General features: G+C 32.2%; 1 protein-coding gene across 2 annotated transcripts in view; it reads right to left on the bottom strand.

Annotated features, from left to right (window-relative positions):
• Pms2 (mismatch repair endonuclease PMS2) overlaps nt 1-19973 on the bottom strand; it is a 79715-nt gene that overhangs the window by 14806 nt on the left and 44936 nt on the right. For both annotated transcript variants that reach the window (XR_012756640.1, XM_075368045.1), the window contains exon 10: nt 3928-4076. Coding sequence is in view for 1 of the 2 variants with exons in the window: in XM_075368045.1 (XP_075224160.1) it covers nt 3928-4076 (149 nt within the window). In the remaining variant the exon portion in view is untranslated. The remainder of the gene's footprint in view (nt 1-3927; nt 4077-19973) is intronic.

Raw genomic sequence — 19973 nt, 5'->3', positions numbered from 1 at the left:
TCAACAAAAACATAATACAAGAGAAATCCAAGCAGAGTTCTAGATCCTCTCAGTGATCCTTTCTTTTGCTAAGTTACACTATAAAACTTTCCACTATTGCCGATTCGGCCTGGCTCCTCCAGTTTACAGAGATCCAATGGTGACCTGATAAGATCAAGCCGACAGATGGTGTCTGTGCAAATTAACTTGTACTTTGAGCATTCATAAAGAAGATGGTAGGTGTCATCAAATTGTCCACACTGAGGACACATCCCAGAATCTACCAAGCCGAATTTCTGCAGTCTATCCTAAAAACACCATGGCCAAAAGAAAGAAATTGCTTCAAATATTTATTTGGATGTACCCAAGAGGCATCCTGCAAACCAACAAGATTTGGAAAGAGATCATGCATATAATGACCACCCTGTGTCTCATCCTATCTGGCCTGCCACAAGGTATTGAAACATTGTTCAATTCTTGAACTTTATCCAAAGCCAACTCATCGGACTTGTTAGCAACATACCGCTGCTGCTTCTCAGTTGTAATGAAGTCTATCGGTTTCACATCTGCAATCACCAAGATTGCCTCTTGTGAAATAGTATGGTAACCGCATGTAACTGTTAACATATTAGGCGTTTAGCCCTTAATAATATGTTCCGATAGCTTTCATATTTTAGCCTATCTGTCCAAAAAGGCACTGCATATAACATATGCCTTTATACAGGATGCTCATGGTCTTAAAATTAGGACCCCAATCATGATTGACCACACGTCAAAAACCAAAGACCCACTTGTAGATATTTTTTGAGTCATTTTCAATGAATTTATTTTGAGCCAGTCTGGAGTATTAATCAAAATACAAGCTAACATACATACATACATATTCCAAAAATTTCTAAGGCATTTTTTTATGTTTTTGGGCTCAGGGAGAATAGACACCTGATACCTGAATAGACTCAGGAGAAAAAGATACTGGTATTATTGTGTATAAATTCCTAACCACCTCCTTTTTCTTACCTCTTAATAGATAAACAATTTTTTTTTTATGTCAAAATAAACGTGTGTTAAAGAGGCATTTGTATGATATTTTTTATATACAGGATCTTTAACAAATAAGTTTGCACACTGAATAAAATCTATTTATTTTTATTGCTATAGTTTTGGTATTTTTTTGGTGTCTTTAGTAAATTAAATATCTGATATTTCATAATTTCACATTTTAATAGTTTAAAATATTAACACTAATACTATGGGCCTGATGTATTGTTTGTAAAAAAAGGAGAAAAAAAGCCTTTACAATCCTTAAAATATGCACATATGCTAGTAGTATATATTAACATATACTAATATACTGACATATGCTAGTAGCTCCTTTAGTTTTTCTAATTTATCAAATAGGATAATGAAACACATATAAAATTTTCATATTATTAACAGAATTAATGGGAAAAAAATAACTGATAGAAAATCTGAATTTATTTAAATAATGAATATATATACTGTATATAATATACAGTAAAAACTAAATATTATATAAATCTGAGAGAGTTTTCTAAAATTTGAATGAATCTTGCATGATGGGGACCTAAAAAAAATCTCATATTTATTTAACTTGCATAAGACATCCTCTAATTGTGATAAACCGAAACATCTGACCAGTGATACTTATTTAGATATATAAAAAATAATAATTATGTATAAACAGAAAATTCAAGTAATTTAGGGTCATCTATGATCCCAAATGGTCTGCTAGTGGCATTCAGTTTCAATTTTCACTAAGCTTGTTGAATAACAGTTTTAATGATTCTTTAAGGATTTACACAAGCATCCACATAAAATTTAAGCAGTGCAGTCATTGATATTAGTCATTAATACTAGTGCAGTCATTGAGTTGATTGTATAATCTTTTATTGCCAACTCATGAATCTTCTAAACATTAATAAAGGTGTAACTCACAATATGCTAAATGCTAATAAGTGATAAATCAAATTAATAAGTGAATAAACAAAAATTAGACAACAAAAAATCCTCATGAAATGAACTAGTGATACTGCTGTATAGTAATAAAATCATTTTATGATGTGCATTGGCATTCTCTGAAATAATCTGGCTATATTTCTTTGAGAGACACTGCTACTGTCCCATAAGAACAATACATCAACAAATGACTGAAGAATCTCTGTCTCCTAAAATAACAGAGAACTTAAAATCAATCCAGATGAGAGATTTTAAGAGGATGGGATGGCTAGTCACAAGTTAGATGATAATTGAATTTCCAGACATGATATTCCTCAGCATGCGAGACATAGGATCTTACAGCATGGAATTTTTTCTTGTTACTTAAACTTGATTTGAAGCACATATGTGAACTGAAATAGTTACTACCACCTTCAGGATGCAGTGTTTGGAACTTGTTTTAAGGTACAAATAAATGCTATTGAGTAAACTGTCAATTTGTAGTAAAAATCTTTTATTAAATGTATAAATAAAACTTAAATTTCAAAAATTGCCTGCTTTATTAGCTCACTCATTATTTAATAGTAATTGTAGTTAAATTTGTATATTCCCGGAATATTCATATATTAATAACATTCATAAATATGTAAAATTACATCTGCTGCCAGTTGCTGTGCTTACTACTGGTGAGTGTGACGCTAGCTGGTAGATGTCAGGGGAACTTGCAGTTCACCTATCGGCCTGCACTTGTGTTCTTCCTGCCAAGCCAACTGACTGTGCAACAATTCCACCGGAGACACTGTGGCTCCATAACTTGCTGGCAGCTTTATAAGCAATGCAAGACAAAGCGAGAGTGATTCTCTCACAGGCCACCACCAGGAACAGACCAAGAAAAGGAAAAACAGAAGAAAGAAGTCTTCTGGCTGGCCCAACATGGGATCTTGTGGTTGATGCTGACATCTCAGCTGGAGCAGCAGATCTGGCCAGCTCACTGGCACCAGGAGGCATAGCAGAGAAGACAAAGCCATTTGAGCACTGCCTCGACTACACCGACTGAAAATGACCGTTGTCGACCCGACACTGCGGGGCTCCAGGGAGAAATCACTGTAGTGGGGGCCCAATTGCTGCTGAGGGAAAGCTCAGTTCGATTCCAATGGATGAGCTACACCACCTGCCAGGCTGAACTGATTTCACTGGAGACCAGCAATTGGACTCAAACAGCCCTTCTCAGGGCTTTCTTTCTTTCTCCTGTTTAGCCTCTCGGAATTACCGTTCAGGAATTGCTTCAGAAGATGAATGAGGATAATATGTATGAGTGTAAATGAAGTATAGTCTTGTACAGTTTCAGTTCGACCATTCCTGAGATGTGTGGTTAATTGAAACCACATCAAGCCCAAACCCAACCACCAAAGAACACCGGTATCCACGATCTAGAATTCAAATCTGTACAAAAGTAACTGCCTTTACTAGGACTTGAATGCTGAAACTCTCGACTTCCAAATCAGCTAATTTGGGAAGACGCATTCACCACTAGACCAACCCGGTGGGTAAAGCCCTTCTCAAGGCTACCTCATCAATTCACAAATGTCCCTTTTCAGAGCCACCACTACAAATCCCAAACAGCCTTTGCTACCTCAAGGTTACCAAGGTGCTATGTGTCGTTGAAACCATGCATCGACAATACACACCCATATGTGATATGTAGTATGATCATGTGTATTTTGTTTATCAGACTGATAAACAAAATACACATAACATAAATCAATATAACAAGCGCTTTTGAAAACGTTGGTTGGTCTAACCATTGTTAATCAAATCAAATAAGCTCAATAGCAACACTATTTACAACACTACTAGTGGCAATATTAACAAAGGAGGTTCATTAATACCTTCAAAAAGATATTCTAAATCATAACTTTCATTAACTTAGAAAGCAAGTTACTGTATTTCATAAGTTCCACCAATGAAATGTGTAAGAAAACAGCTACTTACATAACAAGCCTCTGATTATTAATTATTGTAGTTCTTTGGAGTGTTTCAAAATTATATTTTTCATCTGTTGCATGTTGATCTATAATAAATAAATCTGATTTAAGACGTGCTATGATAAATCCCAAATTAAACTGTCCAATAACCTCCATCTATAAATAAAAATAAAAAAATAACAATAATAATTTCAACTAGGAAGGAAAAATAGTAAAAGTTAATTAACAACTTAAAGAAGACAATCAAAAAATGGGGATGTTTATTTGACATGCATCACAATATAGAATTTATACAGGTGTAATGAAACAATAGTTGCATTTCACATAATAGGTTGCATTTCACATAATAACATAACAGGGGAGGGGTTAAAGATAATTGATAGGAAACAAAGCTCATGAGCTTTTTGCATTAAAAGTTCATGAGCTTTTAATACAAAAGCTCATATGTTAGCTTTTACATTAAAAACTAATATAATCTAAAAAACATAAATATGTTTAAAAAAATGTAAATATAACAGACACCTGAAGATAAAATGAAAGACATATATAAGTATATTACTTCAGCTGCTGCTAAAGGGAATTAAGATTATACTTCAAATTTAAATATTTTAAAATTGGAAAAAATAATAAGAGTTGACCCATAAGAGTGTTTATTTTCAGCAACCCCTTACATAAAGTAAATAGAAGACAAACAATTTTTGTTTAAATGCTTATTTCTAAACAAAGATATAATAATACTATAGTACCAAGTAAAGGTGTACAAAAAAAATCAGGGTTTTAATTTCTTATAATATGTTTTGCAGATTGCTAAATGAGAATCTGTAGTTGCAGTTAGATGTGACTACCATAGAAAACTTAACTGTAATTCTCCAAATGACACTTACTTTTACTTTCTCGTGTCCCAGTGATGAGACATTAAAACCTTTGTGACCAGTATTGTGCCACCGAAACACCAAAGCATTTCCTTGCCACAGATCTTCTTGTGTGCATTTGGTTGGGCAGAGGGTGCACTTTAGGAGATGTTCAGAGTCCTGAATCTCACCACACTCGGCAGTTCAGGTCATTAGGCTCTATTTGACGCCATCAAGTGCGGTTAACTCTGGTTGGTGCAACCCCAGTTCGAAGCTGGTTTAGTCACCCATGTTTGCCAGTCCAGGTCATGTCCTGGAGGTGTTGGGGCCCTTTTTGGGAACCATGGAGGGGGCTTGATAGAAAATCCCTTTCTCGATTTCAGTCTTGGAGGGGGTGGTCAATCCATCTGGTACATTGTATGTCGTGTATCGAAAGATTGTCTGAATCGTTCAATGTACGTTCAATGTCGGCTTCAGCTCGACGTATTCCAGGTTCCTCCATGCCCACTGCTCGGTGCAACTTTTCAATAGGAGTGGGTTTCATACATCCCGTTATTAAACGACAGGTCTTGTTCAGCGCTATATCAACCTTTTTGGTGTGTGTTGATTTGTTCCACACAGGACATGCATATTCGCCTGTTGAATAGCACAATGCTCTAGCTGTCATCGACAGGACGATTGGCTTAGCACCCCATTTACTGCTTCAGAGATTCCTCAGGAGATTGTTCCTCGTATTTACTTTCAACATTGTGCTTTGAAGGTGAGCGTTCCAAGTAACATTCAATCATCTTTTTGCTTCCCTGGTTTTCAGAAGGTAGGCGCATACAATTGTTTTCGCTGGATTTGGTTTTAAGGAGTTTGTTTTATAATACTCAGTTAAACCAATTAGGGCTGCGGTAAGTCTCTTCTCAACTTCTGGAAAAGTTTGGTCTTGAACAGTCAAGGCAAGGTCGTCCGTGGAAATCCAAGGTGGTAGCACTTCTCAAGCCGGGCAAAGCTCCTGAAGAACCCAAATGACAATAACATTCGTTGATGGCAAAATTGGTTTGAAATGACTGGATGTCTGTAAAAAGGGACGAGTACAGGAACAGAGATGTCTGAAGAAAATGTAGTACACATCAGAGAATCTTATCTCTGTAGTCCTAAGTAATCTGTTAGAAAAGCTGACTGCAAACTAATGATGCCATATTGAAATGTTTTAAGGAAATGCTTACAAATGCATCCATGCCATTTATAGTAGTTACAGGCTTTGAAGTCTACTATCTACTGTGCGTGGTGACTTAGAGATCAAAATGTTGCAGCATGAAGATGATGGACTTTCTTTATTATATTGTGTTCAGTGATGAGTCAACATTTCATCTTAATGGAAACATTAACATATAATGTATGTCCATAACTGGAAGTCAGAAAATCTCCATAAACTCTTACAATGCAAAAGGGTGCCCCCAAAATGAATTGTTTTCTGGAAGAATTCCCGGCCAGGATATCTCTCAGAAAATGTTTTTGTTAAAGCAAATGTAACAGCAGTTGCTAATTTGGATATGCTGTGTACACGATGGCTCTTTCCTCAATCCAACCTGACCCATGTGATTTTTTCCTGTAGGGTTCCTGTTAGAATCTTGTATATGTTCCTTTGCTATCTACTGATCTACCCAATTTGAGCCACAGGATTGAAGCAGCTGTCGCTTCCGTTATTTCAGACATGATGGTTAAAGTACGAGACAAACTCTCTTATCGGTTTGATGTGTGCCACATGACAAAAGGTGCTCGCATTGAACACTTGTAGGGAAAAACTGTAACTCTTTCATTTTATTTGTTATTCACTACTGAAAGTCAAAGTTAAGAGATATTAAATAGTTTTAAAACCCCAATATTCTTTTTTGTAAACTTTTCAAGCAGATAGATAGATAAGGAGTCTTGAATCTTATACATTACACTGTATCTTCTTTTTAATGTTTAATTTCATTTCATTGTCTAAAGTAACTACAAGCCTATGCTCAATTACAGGTCCTTATTCATATTTTTTTTTATGACAAGAAATGAATTGAATTCACTCATGTGAAAAAAATACCAATGGTTGGCACCTATTTTTTCTCAAGAATTAGAATTATAGTTTTCTATAAATCCTGGTGAACAAGTCAAACTTCATTCTGGTATAAGTTTTGGGTAATTAATGATGGATATTCTACGTACAAGGTCTATGGAGAAAATAATCAAACTTTATTTTTTTAATCTTTATTATTAACACTTTACAGATTATTGATCCTTGTCCCCTTCAAAGTACTTGCGTCCCCTATTTACACATTTTTCCCAGTGTGTTTCCACTTCATGAAGCACCTGGATAGTTCATTTAAAATGGCCTTCAATACCTGTGATGAATTTGCTTTAATGTCATCAACAGTCTCAAAATGGTGTCCTTTCATCACTGAATTTCAGAAATAAGAAAAAAATCTGGAGCCAGGTCTGGCAAATAGCGAGGCTGAGGAAGACAGTCATCTAATTTACGGCGTAAAACTGACAAATTAACAAAGCTGAACGTGTAGGCACATTGTTGTGGTGAAGGAACCATGAACTGTTTCACTAAAACTTTGGTATCTTTTTGCTGATTTTTTTCTGAAACTATTGTATAACACCTTAATAGTATCCACGATTCACTCTTTCACCTTGTGGCAAGAATTCAAAATGCACAATTCTATTAAAATAATAAAAAAAAAAACAGAGAGCATCACTTTGACATTGGATCGAAACTGACAGTACGTCAGTTTCGATCCTTCCATGCTTCCAAGAAAGTACTTCTTGGAGCATGGAGATCTTTTGCCAATTCATTGTGATAAATGAACTTTTATCTCAATATCATTGCTGTAAACCCAGCTTTTGTCTTCCATTATGATCCTTTGCATGATGTTTCATCATCACTGGCTTGTTAAAGAAGTTGCCAACAAATGTCCACTTGATCTTCTTTCTGATGTTCGGTCATCAAATGAGGATAAACTTTGCTACAAGTTGATGCATGTTCAATTTTTCAGTCAAAATGTCATAACATGATCCAATTGGGATGCTAGCCTCTTCTGCAAGTTCTCCGACAGTCAGTCGGCAATTTGCATACACATGCACCAAATCATTGATTTTCTGAACGCAGGTGTCATCAGTTGAACCTTTGACTTCAACAGAATAAAATATAAACAAATAGAAAATACCAAAATAACTCGTACGGGACAATTGCAAATTGGAATTTTATAATTTTTGTCGTCTTAAAGATTATTCTTTAACTTTTTTATCTGGTTTTACTGTTGTTATATTTTTTATTATACGATTGAAATAAAAGAAAAATGAAAATAAAATAATAAACAAAAATAAAATGCAGCATAAAAATATTTTATCTACTGTTATTTTTTTATTGTAATATTCTTTGATTCGATTCAAATATAAATCCGATGAATCTTGTGATGATTCGTTTGTCATTTTTTAACGTCATCTAATTTCTGCATATTTATCTTTTAACTTATTCTATTATTGAATAAAAAAACAAATAGTTAAATGAAATTTATTTTTATATATAAACTGTGAATAAAATGGTAAAACTATAAAATATATTAGTTAGATAAGCATCTCAATTGTATATAAATAGGATGTGATATTAAATTAAAATCAGTATTGTACATTAAGTCGTAAGGAACAATGGAATATTATACTAATATTATGTTATTACTGATAGTACTCATTGGATTTTCTGTTTTTGGTAAAATCGATTTAAATACAATTAATGATTTTATAAATTTAAAAAATGGTATTTATAGATATAAAATGCTTTCGCATTTTAATTTTAATAATTCAATATAAATATAAAAACAACTCAAATGTATCTATACATTATAGTTCTAAAAGTGTAACACTTCAAATAGATTCAACAATCAAAGAGTCAGCATTTATCATTACACTTGAAGATAATAATGGTACATGTATAAAGCACAAAACAAACATTAAAAATTATAACAATACCATAACTAATGTAACTTATGAAGATGTATATTGTGAATTTATTATAAATCATTACGAGAAAATTTTAATATCTGGATGTTATATGCCTTGGTATATAAGAGTTGATCCTGAAAACCATGCGTATGAACATATAAACTTTCTTGTATAATTTTTACTATATATGATGTTTGTTGAAGTTTGGGTGTCAAATGAACATTTAATATTGATTTTTAATAATAGATCAACACAAAAAACAAAAAATGTTAGTTTTAATGGATCTGATATATTCTCGGACACAGAATCATCATTTTATCATCGATTTTTCATAAATAAAGTTTCATCTACTGATGTTTGTGTATTATACGAAAAAATAAATTCTACTTGGTATCTATTTTGTTCTTGCAGACGAACCTAAAATTTCAGCATTACAAGCACAAAATATACCCGAGCATACTATAGATCATAAACGATTTTGTGAATTGTACGGCAGATGCAAATTGAAATAGAACATATAATAAATCATAGATTATGTTGCAAATTAAAATAGACAATTAAATCGTAAATTGATATTTTAGTTGAAAAATCTTCAAATAAATTAATATTTAATTTATTCATTATATTAATCCCACATTTAGAATATTCAATCATTCTCACAACAATTTCAATATACCGTTCTATATCGGAATACAAAGTATTAATTGTAGTTTTAATTTTGCATCGATAAGTCATTTCATGACTATAAAGCGTGAAAAATTTACAATAAACATTCAAAATAGATGTTATTTTGCTTTGAGGATCGAACAACTCAAATGGTAAATTCTTTTTTCTTATTACAAGATCTAATAGATTTTTAAATGTATTATTTGTAAATATATTTGGTAAATAATCGCATCCACTGCAAGCTAAAAGTACACACCATGCATTATACGAAAGTTGGTTTACTTGAAAATTTGACATATCAAAACAAGGACACGACCCAATAAGTGATTTTAAAGTTTTATTTGTAGTATACCAATAAATATTTTTTTTTGATTCCGTATGCCCATATTAGATAAAAAAGTATTATTTCTCCTATCGTAGAATACATTTTAATTTACGAATATAAAATAAAAATGTTAAATTCTAATAATCTATATAGAATGTAATGATAGATGATTCTGTATCTATTATAATTTTAGTGATTTTTATAGTGATTATCATAGTTATTTATCATTTTCTTTGTTCTTCGAGGGTTGATAGTTTGAAAACTCTGTTATTTAAATATGCGCAATCTGTTAGTCAAGACGCGTCTGCATTTACATATAAACGAAACAATGATGGTACATTTTCTAATTTATATTCAAAATATGATGATGGTGAATTTACATTTGTTAAAAAAAAACGAACCTCAACCAGTAATGACTAATGGTGTGTTGTACGTTAAAGATGAAAAACATGGCACTTTAACATTAACTGATACTGGTTTTATTGTTGAAGGTGTATTTAATGAATTTCCGTGTACAGATGAAGTGTTAATACGAGATTCCACAGGATGATGTACTATTCGACCAATTTGTGAAAAGGCAGATACGCACACAGGAATCAATATATATCAATATGAAGAATATACAAATAAATCGAACGCGTTAAGTAAACTTATAAAATTATACAAAATAAATTTACATTCTACCGAAACTAATTCCGAATCTCAATTGTACCATAAAAAATTATATGCAAAATGCGATCACTTTAAGATTCCTAGTATTTTTATATGTAACGAAAATGAAATGTTCGATGCATCTGTAACAGATTCTAGACCATGTAAAATTTACAATATATGCGTTGAATTACCGGATAATTATATACATAACATGCAAATAGATTCTACTATAGTACTTACAAATAAACAATATTACGTATGTCTTAATAAAAAATCACAATTGAATACTTGTGAATATGAATTGGTATTTAGTATCGCGGCTAAAGGATGTATAAATGTGAATCAATGTACATCGAAATTTGACTGAACTAAAATCAAAATAGATGCTAATCATTACATAATATGTAAAGGAGGTTTACCAGAAAATATATTCTGCCCTTACGGATTGGCTGGTTATGAATTTAAACAAACATTAACATGCAAATGTCCTAAATGCGGTCAATATTGGGTGTCGAAAAATTTCAACGGACCATTTGATACATTCGAATACCCTATAGAATTATATACGTGTCCAGAATACATTCCTACAATAAATAAAATAGCTCATTGTAGGTTGCAAACTGTAAATTACGATAAACTACCAAAATCTTCAATATTATTGAATAGATACACGCATTTTTATACTGCACCAAAATAATGACGGATAAATATATACAGTACACTGGACTAGGGTATTCTTCTGTAAATAATAAATATACAAATTAAGAGATTCTACGTTTGAAAAAAATTTCATAAAAAATAAAACATTTGATTATCATATGATTATTGTTTACCAATTATAAAAAATCAATGGATTTCTTGGATTGATCCAAACAATATAAAAACACTCTTTGATAGAATTTTATTTTCTGAGGGTTTTACATATTTCAATTATTTACGCATTATCTATAAATTGGATAAAATGTCAACTGTCAATCAAAGTGACTATTTTCCAGATGGAGTATCAAAACAAATATATAAATTGGATGCTGATGCTGATTTTTATTTATTCGATAAGGAACTTACGGGATACAAATATATATTTGTCAAACAAATAAAGAGTACATACAACACACAACGAATTACTAAATTTATAGGCGCTTGTTATCAAATATACAATTCAACTTTTTACAGATTAATATTATACGGACAATCAAATACATTATTTTTAATAGATGTTAAATCTAGTCTTTTTGACCCTTTAAAAGTTCGTATAACTTCAGATCAAATTCCAAATCCTAATTATTTACTTACAATAAATTGTACCGATATTAACAATAATAAATACGATTGTACGTTTTACATGAACATTAACGCATATCGTTATATTCAAAGTGATATTTTCAATAAAGGTTTAGATTGTAGAATTCCTCATTGGATATCTATTTTGAACGTAAAATCTAGTTAAGATCTTTTACATGCATATGTAATTTCTGCAGTTATACCAGTAAAACCCACAGACTCTTTTACATTTGATTTTCTTTCAAAGAATTTACAAGTAAACAATTTAATGACATATCCTAAATTAGACTTTACAACGAAGTTAGAAACCGTTGATGATTCTATTATTGACAGTTGCTATTAATTCAATCATAGATGAATATGACATTTACCGTATAAATGCAAATTATAATATAATTTGAATAGAAATGCTAATATTTTCGTGTTTAGTTTAAAAATGAAACCCATACATCCTATAGATTATTATAAAGAAAAAAACGCTGTGAATGTGATTTTAATAATATAAACGATAAAGATTCTATTGTACGATGCATTTTACAAATGTATTATAATTATTTAGTAATGAGAAATTTTAATCAAAAAAACATTTCATATATAAAAACTTTATTCGAGTATAAAACTTCAAAAAACTGTAAAATTACCTTTAATATAGAATATTCAAAATCAAATATAATATATAATCAAAAGGAAGACGGTATGATTTATATAGATTTAAATTTATTAAATGAAAATACATTTGATAACAGTAAATCCAATCTAATAAAAAAAACTGAGGCTTTATGTATTAAATCGATATTAATTTTAATTACCTCATAAAGAAAGTAAAATTATAAGTTACGATAATTATATGTGATTAAATTTCTTTTAAACACCTTTTCTAAAATTGTGAAAGAATTCGAGTCACAGACAGCTAATCTAGATCGCTTTTAGTGGTTGCACAATCATTATCTAAACACACACGTTTACCATACATCACTTCTATATAAATGAATAAAGTACTGCATAATATTGTATTTATATTATTAAATATACTACTGCGCACACGCGAACAAAACTAATTTACATTAAGGTCAATGCTATTGTTAATATCTATCTTTCATCGAATAAAAAAGAAAATAATGAGAAGAATTCCCTGACGTCATCGACAGGCATAAATACATTACAAACGCAAGATAGAGGATTCCAAGAATCAGACTGTTGTAAAAGATTAGAGAATCTCGTAATAAAAAAATTGTGATTGCAAAAGAGTGCGAAATATGTGAATTTTGCCTGTAAATGCTGCATATATGTAACTTTTTCTCTAAAACAGAGTGTGCGCAACTTAAGTAAGTTGATTAATAATAATAATTATTACAATCATTAATGAGAAAGATGTGTTTGCAAAAGAGTGTGAAATATGTGAATTTTGCTTGTAAATGCTGTTTTGTTAAATCGGTTCGATATAGTATTTGATTGCGAGCGGGATAAAATGTTCATATACGAGCTGGTAACGTAATCGTGTATTCTCCATTGATGTCTATACTAATTATTAGTTAATTAGATAATTAAATAATTATCAGAATCATTAATGAGAAAATGGTGTTTGCAAAAGAGTGCGAAATATGTGAATTTTGTCTGTAAATGCTGCATGATATGTAACTTTTGTCTAAAATAGAGTGTGCACGGCTTAAGTAAGTTGATTAATAATAATTAGAATCATTAATGAGAAAATGATGATTGCGAAAGAGTGCGAAATATGTGAATTTTGCCTGTAAATGCTGCATATATGTAACTTTTTTCTAGAATTGGACTAAGTCGCCTGCTCATTAACTTGAAAAAAGATGCTCGCAAAAGAGTGCGAAATATGTGAATTTGTCTGTAAAATACAGGCAGTTGGGTTAGGTTTGATGCAATTTTTTTAGGTTAACTTAGGTTAGATGTGATGCAAAAATTTGCGCTAGAAAATTTTGTTAGGTTTGAATACAATAAAGAATCATTTATATGAAAAATGATGCTCGCAAAAGAGTACAAAATATGTGAATTTGTCTGCAAAAGGCTGCATAATATGTAACTTTTCTCTAGAATTGGACTAAGTCGCCTGCTGCTCACTGATTGGCCCTTCTTAATGTATAGTAAAAATGCTGATTGCTGATTGGTCAGAAGGACGTTCATATACTGCAACAACCGACGCCGGATTCATTGTTGATTATTTAATGTATACCTAAATTGCCACTCATCAAAACCCGCTTTTACGTGTGAATTTGTCAGTGAAACCACTCTTTCATCGATAAATTTAAGGAAATAACCCTTTCATTTTGCGGAAAAAGGACCCTCATATACTGCGTGAGCCGACGCTGACCGAAACTGGAGGAGGTTCACGCAGTATATGCAGGTTTTATACTACTGAGAGCCAAGTAAGTATAAAATTAGTGAAAAAATTATCAATAAATAAAGAAATATACATCAAAATGGGCAGATGGAAATAAACTGATTGAGAAAGAACAGCAACTGTATACTTTTCTAATTTTATAAATCTGGAAAATAGATTATCTGATAATACATGTACTGATATTAAACTATGCAATGAAATAGTTGAAATTTACAATCTTCTATATTCAGAAAATGTATGATAAAAATATTAAAGAACAAAATAATATTTAAGTAACATGTAATAAAATATTACATAAATTCATATCAAAAGAGCAACATGGTAAATAGTGACTACAAAAAAAATTAATAACACAATATTTTTACTTCCTTGTATGAAGTAAAGGAAGTATTGTGTTTGTGAAAAATTTCGGTTTTCAGATTTCAATGGAAATATCCATTTTGACTAGTTTCGGCGTGACGTCTGCATGTATCTCGTGTAACTCAAAAATGACGGATTAGCTGTAGGATGTTGAAATTTTTCTTAGGACTATTGTAACATCTAGTTGTGCACCTCCCCTTTTGATTGAAATCAGCAACCAAAAGTGTCCAAAAAAGCCCAAAATCCCAAAACATTTGGATTCTGGACTTTTACTTAACTGCAGTAATAAGCCCTCATTGAGAGTTTTTCAATGATATATCATAAGTAGTACTTATTTTCACTGGTTCCAGAATTATAGTCAAATAAAATCTTAATTAATGAAATATTTGGATCTTACAAGGGAAGGGAGATCGATTCGAATCAGACCTCATCTCTTCTTTTTTTTTTTAATTTAAATATATTGATTTAATAATTATTAACCCATAAATGTAAAAAAAATTACAATAAATAATAATTCAATGATAAAAAAAAATCAGAAGTTATTGTGAAAAAAAATTTTATGTACTTTTAAAAATGTGATGTGTAATTTAATAGGCATTATTACATATGTGAATATGTATGTAATAGATTTCCTAAAACATCTGATTATGTAATATTAATTGAAAATTATAATTTTGAATCGTATTATTTTTGGATTTTCTAGTTTATTTCTGTTTAATTTTATTTAATTATTGAAAAATAGACCCTCACAAGAACAACATATACACTGATGCATGCATGCCTGATCTTTAATAAATTGCAAAAAAATTCTTGTTTTAGTTCATTACTCCTCTGATACTGTCGAACAATATTCTCCCTCGAGTTGATCATCATCTCGTTTATTTGTTTTTTGTTGTCAATCATTTAATTGCTCTTTGGTTTGATATAATTTTTCTGATCTTAATTTGTGTACATGTTCTCTAGTTTTCAAATTTTCTCTCTTATACAGGGTCATTTACGGGAACCGGATGTTTTTGAAGTGGGTTGTAATCGGGCGTTCGTGGTGGGAGGGGCATGCGGCTGGTGTCTGACGTTTCCTTTGTTCATAGCATTTGCATTTTAGTCATTGAGATTGAGCCGTGGATACTAGACCAACGCCTGTACGTGTATGACAGTTTTGTGCGAAATGACGAATCCGTAACTGCCGTTCAGCAAGATTTCCGCCGTCAGTTTAATATCCATCGCAATGCAAGTGTCCCTTCTCGTAACACAATATTGCGATGGGTAAACAACCTTCGAACAAGTGGTTCAATATTGGAGAAAAAGGCACCGGGTCCCCGACGAACTGCTAGCACTCCGGAGAACATCAAACGAGTAAGGGAAGCCATTGTCAGAAGCCCACGCTGCTCTATTCAGAGGCATTCAGCACCGCTTCAAATGAGCACAAGTATGGTAAGACGAATTCTGCATACAGACCTGCATTTCCATCCTTACAAGATAGCCGTCATGCAGCAGTTAAACGAGCAAGATTTCACGCAGCGATTACAATTTTGTCGACAAATGCTTACTATTTTAGAAGAAAATGAAAATTTGTTATTTTTAATGAGTGACAAAGCCCATTTTCATCTGAATGGCTTTGTCAACAAACAGAATTGCTGGTATTGGGCAGAAAGAAACCTACATCAGCTTCACGAGAGACCACTTCATAGCCCAAAGGTGACTGTCTGGTGTGCAATAGGAAAGGTTAATGGACCATATTTTTTTGAAGAAAATGACGCTGCCGTAACTGTAACAGCTGATCGTTACATTGTGATGTTGAATACGTTTTTCATCCGTGAGTTACGAAACCAGGGAATCGACTTTCAAAATGTGTTATTCCAGCAGGATGGAGCTACAGCGCACACAGCGAGGGCAACGATGGCTGTTCTCCGTAACTTGTTTCCGGAACGGATCGTTTCCAGATTCGGCGACACTCCTTGGCCCCCTCGGTTCCACGACTTGAGTAGTTGTGATTTTTTTCTGTGAGGGTTTCTGAAATTGCATGTGTACGGCAATAAACCGCGTAGATTGGAGGAGCTAAAGATCGCAATTCGTCATCACGTCACCCAGATTGATATAGAAATGCTGCAAAGAATTGAGGCCAGTTACCGTGAAAGGCTACAACAATGTATTGCCCAAAATGGACATCACTTGCCGGACATAATTTTTCGTTAATGAATAAGTAACAAATGCTTTAACAAAATGATTTAACAAGTGTTTCAGTACCAATATAACTTTTTTAAAGTAAATATTCAATTTTTTATGACTATTTTTAAAACATCCGGTTCCCATGAATGACCCTTTATATATGGCTGACTACCAACCAATTAAGGCTCCAAGCACTTTAATATGGTGGACAGGTACTTCCTGGCATTCAGCGACCTAGGCGTGGCAGCAAATTGCTGTCTAGATAAAATAAATTTTTATTTATGGATGTCATATATATTTTTAGTAGTTGACAGGGTGTGCCTGCCCATTTTAGTATGACAAGTGAGCAGATGGGACATGTAAGCCAGTGGTGTATGATTGTGTACTCTTAATCTTTTTATTCTTTCTTTGGTCTTAACATTTTCTTCCCCTTCATATTCATCTTCTTGTCGTCTTTTTCAGATATACGAGGTGCAACAATAAAGTAATAAGAATAATGTGAAAAAAAATGTTGCTTACCGTTTTAGTCATGTTTAGTGTTGTCTCCTTCAAAGTAGATCCCCTCTGATTGCAAACACTTATTCCAGCGCTTCTGTCATTGATGGTAACATTTCTGGAATTCATCTTCTGTAATATCCTCCAAGACCTTCGTCACAGCTTTTTGGACATCTTGTGTTGTTTGAAAATGGTGTCCCTTGACCGCCATTTCGACTCTTGGAAATAGAAAAAAGTCGCACGGAGCGATATCTGGTTAATAAGGTGGCTGTGGTAGTACTGAAATTTGTTTTGAGGTTAAAAATTGCTGTACTGACAGAGCAGTATGGGATGGCGCATTATTGTGATGCAGAATCCAATTATCGGCAATGTTGGCACGGACACGAAGAACTCGTTTATGAAGTCTTTCTAAAATTTCTTTGTAGAAATATTGGTTAACTGTTTGCCCAGGAGGCACCCACTCTTTATGAACAATTCCCTTGAAATCGAAGAAGCACACAAGCATGCATTTCACTTTTGACTTAGACATGCGAGCTTTTTTTGGTCTGGGTGATCCCTTTGAGCACCATTGCGAACTTTGGCGTTTTGTCTCTGTATTGTCTCGTATTGAAAAAACCAACTTTCATCACCGGTGATAACACGGCTCAACAAATCTGGATTGATTTCCGTTTGCTCTAACAGATTGGCTGCCACATTTTTCTGTGTTTCTCGCTGTTGTTGTGTGAGATTTTTGGGGACCATCTTTGCACAAATCTTTCTCATACCAAGATCTTCAGTTACTATTAGACGAATCGTTTCTCGATCGATGTTGAGTTCTTCTGCAATCATTTTCACGGATAATCTTCGATCAGATCATACGATTTCACGCACCCTGGTCAAGTTGACATCTGTCCGTAAGGTTGATGGTCGTCCACTGCGGTCTTCATCTTCAACATTCGTTCTGCCTTCACTAAAAATTTTATGCCACCGAAAAACTTGAGCTCTTGACATAACCTCCTCTCCAAAAGCCTTCTGAAGCTTACCATAAGTTGTCGTCGCGTTTTCACCCGATTTAACGCAAAAAGAAATGGCATACCATTGCGCAATATTTTGCGGTTTCATTTCTGTGATGAGAGACAGAAACACGTGTTCACTTATTACACCACAACTCACGACTGAGCAGTTGCATCAATGTGCCAATTGGACTAGAAGTAGCTTATAGATCAAGATCAAAGATGGTGTGCCTACGCAAGCTGCAGTGTTGCCACATCTTGCAAAGAGAAATCAGTCTCATTACTTTATTGTCGCACCTCTTATTTCTTCATGTTATCTTTCGTTATCCTGTACGATTGTTTCTTTTTAATTTTTGATTATTTACCAAATAACCCAATAATAAAAACTGAATATTTTACACTGTAAGGTCAAAATTAACATTTGTAACCAGTATATAAGAGTTCTCTAAATGGAATACTTTAAATATTATTAACTTTTATTTATATAACACACTAGAAATCTAACATTTTGTTAATCAGCAACTCATGAAGATATGAATAATACTGATCTAGTAATATGAGTAATAAAGGGACCTTTACTCTATCTTAATATTTCATGTAAATTGTTCCATTAACAATTGTATAAATATTTTATGTTAATAAAAATTAATATTCCAGCAATTGTGTAACTGTCCACTTTATTAAAGAATTGGAGGATTATATCTCACTTTCAACTGAAATAAGTTAAAATGAAGTAGAGCAAAAAATGTGTATTTGTAATTTAATAGGCGTATACAAGGAAGTCATATGGTGTCCAATCAAATTTTTTTAGAAAACGTAGAAGAAATGGCTATATTTAGTTATTATAATTTTTTTTTTTTGTAATTTGTCCAAGATGTTGGACAAAAATTAAATTAATTAACAAGAAGTAATAAAATAAAAATAAAAATTGAAAAGTAGCAAATCTTCAGGATAAGAAAATTTTCTAATTACCTGAGGAACTGCTATATCGGTAATTAGTAAATTACTAACCTTTATAATTAAATGTTCAATGATCATGGTTAGTGTTTTCAAAATATTTTAAAGAAGTTATCGCTTCCCTTTAAGATAAGAATGATGGGGATACTGAATATAGTACTATAATCTAACAAGACTTTTAGCAGCTTTCAAAATTATAAAAATTTATCCAGGTTAAAGTCGTAAACCATTTTAAAGAAATAATTACATTTTCTTAAAATTAGTTAGGTTTTCATAAGAATTTTCCGACATGTTCTGTTACATTTCACCATTTTTTTGAAAACATTCTACTGACACTATTAGGTCAAAGTTGTGATCTTAGTAAAGTCTTAGACTGTTTGAAACATTTTAATAATAGAAGTAAAAAAATAGACTTGTTTGTATCCTATCTAACTGCTGCAGAAAGAAGGGATGATATTATGTATATAGCAACTTTCATATACAGCAATACAGATGTACCATATTGATTCTGGGCTACATTTTTTAATTTACATTAATGTACGATTAAATGCTAAACAGAAAATGTTACTAGTTTTTTAGATGATATTATGGTTACCTGCAATTCATAATATCTGTAACATATTGTTTTAAAGTTTAAAAGCATTATTTGTTTTACTGATTTAAATGAATCGCTACAACTTAATAGTAGCATTCTGGAATAAGATATTCTCTCATAAAGGGGAAAAATGTAATGCAATAACACACTGGTAAACTGATTTGCCAGTCTTATGCAAATAACAGCATAACTGGCTTTAAAGTCAATTAAAAAAAATCATTTTCTAACAAGAAATAAGTAACATTAATATAAGTAAGAAGGAATGATTAACATTATATGAATTTAACCAACAACTATCTGATATGGATAACACATGACTTCCATGTACGCCTATATTAAATTACATTTACACATGTTTTAAAAATGATAAT

Source organism: Lycorma delicatula, chromosome 6 (assembly GCF_047948215.1).
Source record: "Lycorma delicatula isolate Av1 chromosome 6, ASM4794821v1, whole genome shotgun sequence".
Classification (NCBI taxonomy): domain Eukaryota; kingdom Metazoa; phylum Arthropoda; class Insecta; order Hemiptera; family Fulgoridae; genus Lycorma; species Lycorma delicatula.
Note: the sequence above shows the minus strand (reverse complement) of the source record. Positions and strands in the feature narration are given on the sequence as shown.